Raw genomic sequence first — 6,282 nt, forward strand, 5'->3', positions numbered from 1 at the left:
GATCAAAGTTATTACCTTGTAAATTTAACCAAAAGTGTATTTTTAGTTTTGTTCTTCTTAAATCTAACGGCATTTCTCCCATTTCTACTTCTATTGCTGCTGTTGATGTGGTTTTAAATGCTCCAGTACATAATCTTAATGCCTGATGTTGGATAATGTCTAATTTAACCAGATGTGTTTTAGCTGCTTGGCAATGATGTCTGGTCTGAAAGCTGGTTATATACTTGTGGGAGCAGGTGGAACAGATCTGAGGTGATGAGAAACGGGGCGGAGCTGAGCAGTTGTAAAGAGTGAGTAATCAGACCAGCATCAGTGCCGAGATCATGACACCAATAGCGCAGCTGGTTTTAGCATTAATTTTTTTTTTTTTTCTTTGCTCGTTTTTTTCTGTCACTTAAGCGATCACAGTTTTTAAAACTGACAACGTGCTTGTAACCTTTGCCACATGGTATGACGAAAGAGAACAGAGCATATCTATAGGTACACATATCACCATGGAGGTGCTGCACCATCACATACGGACATGTGTTTTATGGAGTCAGAGTTCTGTCAAAAGTGAACACGCACAATAAATACTCATATTTTAATGAATTCACATTAAAACATAAACGTGCATCCACGTGCATTTTGAACGTTTTACGTGTGCAGATTCAGTACAATGATGCTTAAATGTAACACGCCTGGGTGCATGCTGCTTGTCTGTGCACTCGTGGTTTGTTTTCAACGTGCTCGTAGCTTCCTTGGTGTTATGTTTTTAGTTTTGATATTTGTGTTCTGGTTATCATTACGCTTGAAATTGTTTCCTGGGTTTATTCTAGGCGCTCTGTCTCAGTGTAGCTTCCTTAGTTTCTTCTGGGCAAGGCTTTTCTCTGTATGTTCAATGTTAGAAGGTCAGTTTTGTTTGTTATACTTAGTTATGTTTATCATAGTTAATAATTTTGGAACCCTTTTCAAGAAATTTGAAATATTTTATTTTTGATGAACTTCAAGACATCATTTCTTTTTAGCTTTTTCCTTCAACTTTACTGCTTGGTCCCTGACATAAAGCAAGTGTGACATTTACTTCAACTAATTGTTAAATATTCTTTACATTTCTTTGACTTCACTATAGCTTTTTCTTCAAGAAAAAAGATAAAGGGAAGAAATAGTGGTTTATTTAGAAGAATGAAATATAAATTAACTAATTGCTCTTAAAGTGTTATATATTACAAATTTAGTTTTAAAATGCAGAAGTATTTTTACTGTTAAAATATATTCATTTTAAAAGTAAAAATGTATAATACTTAAAACAGAGACAGGACAATATCCAAATGTTTACTTTTTACGGCATCCACTGTGCAAAGTAAAATATATGTTTTAAACATTCACTCTGCATTGCTTTCGGTGTCTTGTTTGGTTGTTCTTTGTATTTTAACATCTGCATAAATAATTTCATCCTCTGCAATACCTGGAATAAAAATAAAACATGAAAAAATAATTAGTACCAAATACAAGTTTATTTGGATAACCAATTTCACAAACATTTTATTTACCTTCATTGGATGGCATTGGTCTTCTTTTTTTACAAAGTGTAAAAACCGTGTAACCCAAAACGACACAAAGGACAGCTATTAAAATAGCTAACACAGGTACCGCAACAGTATCAGAACCTGGACAATGCAAAGAAAATAGTGTTAAATACAATTATGCCAGTTTAAATGTTTTTAGAAAATCAGGTATTTTAATATTTCTGCTCTGAGTTTTGTGTTTCAAATTTAAGACACGAATATGATAAGAAAATAGTGCAATACCTATAAAAACACAAAAAACAAGAAAACCAAAAACAAGTGCAATCTTAGGCAAACACCTTGAATAGTCTGTATTTATTTTGTTTAGCAATATGATGTAAATGGCCTCTAAAAAAATTGAAATGTGTTATTTAATTATAAACATGGGAAGCAACATCCTTCACCTTACCTTTGCACGCTGTTAAGTGATATACTGACTCCTCACGGCTGACATTGTTCCAAACCTGGCACATGAGGCCACCTGTCAGCTGCCCGTTTATGTTAATCCAAATATTTGAGACATTCAATCTTTCATTCGTCCAGTCGCTGATGGACATCCTATGGTCTCTGCTTTGTATGAGTAAATGACCATCTAAAGCCAGAAAGGACTCCACTTCATCTCCATAAGAAGAACATGTGACTGTCTTCTGTTCAGGTGAAAAACAGCTTTCAGATATTGCTGGTTTTGACACTGGCCCTGTAAATGGAACAGACAAGTGGAATAGCAATGAACAAGCAATAAAAAATGTCACATTTAAATATAAATGTCATATGTAACATCCATCCATCCATTGTCTTCCACTTATCCTAGATCGGGGGTCAATGGGCAGAACCAGAATGGGAACCCCAGACATACTTCTCACAGCGAATTCCTCTAGCTCCTTCCAGGGTGTCTCAATGCCTTTTCTGGCCAGACAGGAAATATAGTCCCTCCAGCTAGTTGTAGGTCTTCCCTGTGGTCTCTTACCAGTGGGATGCCTGGAAATTCTCCAAATGGAGGCGCCCAGGCGGCATCTTGATCAGATGTCCAAAGCACCCTAGCTGACTCCTTTCAATGCGGGGAAGCAATGGTTTTACTATGAGCTCCTTCCAGATTACAGAGCTCCTTACTCTATCTCTAAGGCTGAGCCCAGCCACCCTCCAGAGGAAGCATCATTTTGGTCATTTGTATCTGGGATCTTGTTTTTTTTTTTTTGCCTTTGCCCAACTTCATGACCATAGGTGAGGGTCAGAACATAAACAAGCCAGTGAATCGAGGGCTTTGCATTTGGACTTTGCTCTTTCTTCACTACATGATGATTACACTACCATCGCTCTGTTATCTCCCATTCCATCCTACAATCACTGGAGAGCAAGGAACTAAAGACATACTTAAAGCCCTCCACTTGAGGCAGCAATATTAAATTATATATATATATATATATATATATATATATATATATATATATATATATATATGTGTGTGTGTGTCTATGTGTATATATATTTTTATATGTGTGTGTGTGTGTGTGTGTTTTGCAGTGACATGCAAAAGGCCTATAGTGTGAGTAAATAGCCATTGCAAATAATTAGTAATTGCACATTGTTGTAAATTGTTGTAAAATCCTTTTTTATTTTTCGGCGTAACCTTAACCGACATACCTTGTATTTTTAGGGAGACTTGGACTTTTCTATGTTTTGTGCCATCGGTTCCGTATTCTTCAAGAGAGTACATACCAGAATGTTTCTTCATGGCTTTACCCAGTCTGAATGTTCCAGGTTGGATTTGCTCAAACTGATTTAAATATTCCTTATTCACAGTCACTGTCCCATTCTTGTCTGTCTTTAAAATTCTGTAGACTCCATCCTTTAACAATGTAATTTCACTATTGTTTGCATTTGTTAGATGGAAAATAAGTTGCTGTCCTTCTGCTCCATAACACTTCTGATTTCCAGCAGAGTTAGAAAAAATGCACTCAAAGGATTCTGTAACAAATAAAGAGAAGCAAAATACAAAATAAAAAAAATAAATAAAATGCAGTAGAAGCTTCATGTAAATTTAAATAGCATTCTCTCATATGTGTTCTGATAAGATAACGTGACTAGATTAGGTACTTTCTGAATTTAACAACCTCTAAGTAGGTATTACACATGTCATAAAGGCCACATTTGTGTATCAAAATGTATTTTTATTGATGTAAATTTCAAATTCTTAAATGTTTGTTTTCCATTAGCTGCAAGTGGAAAATCATTGCAATCAACAGAAATAAGGACTTGGAAACATCCAGGGTTATTTAAATGTTTTTATTTAATGTTTACTTAGTGAATTTAGGATTTTCAGTAACATTCTAATTTATTGAAAATGACTATACTAATGAAATGTTAAAACAGAGAAACAAATAAAACTAAATTATAACATGTGACATATTTTCAAAGTCCTTTATCTTAATCCAAGATGTATTTTGACCAAAAAATAAAAAAATAAACTCATGAGTTCATGATACCATTAAGAACTGAAAAATACCTTTTATTAGACCGGCTGAAGCAAAAGCTGTAAAGGTCATGAAGATGATTATCATCATTCCTGTAAACAAACACATGAAAATATTTAAAAGTAATCACATTTTATTATTCTGAAGAAATTCACTGAATACGATTATGAAATGTGAAGCAGAAAGAATGAGCTTTAAAAAAAAAACAAAAAAAAACGCTTCCCTAATTTGAGAACGAAAACCAGGCAATGAACAATTGTAAATATTTAGCAAAATAAAGTTTAGGGAAAACACTTAATTCACTTAAATGATGCAGTATGTCTGAGTTTGATTTAGATGAACTGTTATTTTTTTCTAAATGCTTACCGGTGAGATGCTGACTTTTCTGGTTGAGACGGGCCTGTAAATCGTCTGCAGACAGATGGTTGGGTATATGTTGTCACAAAGATTTATAGAATCAAGGAAGGCGTTACATCTGTATGCTGTAGGCTGCAACTTGAGAAAAAAAAAAAACTCCAGGTTACTGTGCAGCTTTCTCTTTGGTGGTAGTCAGCGAAAGAAAACACACACAATGCCTACTTTGATCCATAGATTATAAATCTTGTTTTAGCTTTAAATCATTGTTGAGCAACAATAGATTTGGTTGGGGTAATAATAATTATTAATACGTGTCAAAGGCAATTATTTACAAAGTTAGTCCTTTTTATCCAAATTAGCAAATCGGGGCACCCTCTGAGAATCAGAAGGTAATTGCCAATGGTTAACAGTCTCCGTTAATTATTATTTTATGAATACCTGCCTGGTTAGATGTGGTATTGTGGAACTATGAATGATGGGGTGAATTTGCACACTGGCATTTTTAGGCAGCAAGTATTACATTAAGATACAAAAAAATTAAATAACTCCTATCTAAAATACAAGAATTAAAGCATGCCAACTTCCAGTTAAATTACTTTAGTGAAACTATTTTACTAAACTAGCAACATTCAACAAAATGGATAAGTAAAAGTGTCATGATGCAGCCTGAAGGCTGCACTCTGAGCACTTCCTGGCTCCTTCTCCTCCAGTGCAGCACTGATTAGGCACACCTGTCAGGCTGCAATTAACCATGGACTCGCTCCACCTGCTCACCCTGCTATTAAACTCACCCCAGTTTGTTCCTCGTCGCCGGCTCGTATTCAGTCAATCCATCACCACGCCTGTCCATTCCAGTCCTCATGCCTTGGTCTCTGTCTGTTCAGTAATGTACCTGTCCGCTGCGCTGCTGGATTCTGTTCCGTCGTTTCCGTCTTCATGGTCTCTGGTTTCACTCCCGGTTCTACAGCAGCCCAGCTCCTTCGAATCCTGGTTATCATCTCCGCTCCGTTTCTGTCAGCCAGCTGACTCTGGTTTTTCATCGTTCATCATCCTCTGTTGCAATAAACGTTTAAGATCAGCTCTGTGTGTGTGTGTGTGTGTGTGTGTGTGTGTGTGTGTGTGTGTGTGTGTGTGTGTGTGTGTGTGTGTGTGTGTGTGTGTGTGCTGTGTCCGGGTTCATCCAAAGACAAATCATGACAAAAAGAATAAGCAAAACTAATAAACTTTAAAAAGAGAAGAGATAATAACACTGAAACCAATACCAAATAAATTGCATCGTGACCTTTAGATTATGAGACAGAAACAAATAAATGATGCGGCGATATCACAGTTCAGTGTGATCATGTATGTTTAAGAAATATGGTTTGTTTTGAAGAATTTGGAATGATGTGAAAGAACAACAATGGGTTTGTGTTTAAAGGCATACTATGCAACATTTTTCAGTTAATTAATATATTCCATACCGTTTTGGATGATTAAATGAGTCATTTCAGGTTGAACTAAGGTTTTCTCGGCCGCCCTGGTGGTCTGTGGGGGAAATACCGCACTTGCAATTGCAGGAGCAGTCGGCCCGCACTCACAGGCTCAGTAGTCTCGTGTGCATCGCGAGAGTCGGTCTTGCTTTACGGCGAGAACTGCTACACGCCCGCAGTGAAAGGTGTGCTCGTTGGTAGCGCAGTGGCGATATTTGTGCAGTTATCATGGCGGAACCAGCGAGAAAACAGCGAAAGGCCATGTTGGAGCAGGCAAGAAAGAGGAAAAGGGCTCTGGACAGAGAGAGGAGTCGTACACGGGTGAACATAGAAGGCTGCAAGGCTGACGCGGACCTCGCGTTTCTGCTGATGCGGTTGTAAGTAACATTGTAGGGTTTCCCTCACGCTACCGCCTCACCGACATTCCAAAAAAAT

General features: G+C 36.9%; 1 protein-coding gene across 1 annotated transcript; it reads right to left on the minus strand.

The window, feature by feature from the left end:
• Positions 1 to 1,213: 1,213 nt before the first annotated feature.
• Positions 1,214 to 4,976, minus strand: LOC110368046. The gene is made up of 7 exons (XM_036134023.1): positions 4,814 to 4,976; positions 4,385 to 4,513; positions 4,051 to 4,110; positions 3,189 to 3,512; positions 1,957 to 2,244; positions 1,533 to 1,649; positions 1,214 to 1,447 (listed from the first exon to the last, which is right to left on the minus strand). Exons 3-7 carry the CDS (start codon positions 4,106 to 4,108, stop codon positions 1,365 to 1,367), a joined length of 870 nt encoding a protein of 289 aa, XP_035989916.1. The 5' UTR covers positions 4,109 to 4,110; positions 4,385 to 4,513; positions 4,814 to 4,976; the 3' UTR covers positions 1,214 to 1,364.
• Positions 4,977 to 6,282: the final 1,306 nt, after the last annotated feature.

The sequence above is a fragment of the Fundulus heteroclitus genome, unplaced genomic scaffold (assembly GCF_011125445.2).
Source record: "Fundulus heteroclitus isolate FHET01 unplaced genomic scaffold, MU-UCD_Fhet_4.1 scaffold_72, whole genome shotgun sequence".
NCBI classification, from domain to species: Eukaryota; Metazoa; Chordata; class Actinopteri; order Cyprinodontiformes; family Fundulidae; genus Fundulus; species Fundulus heteroclitus.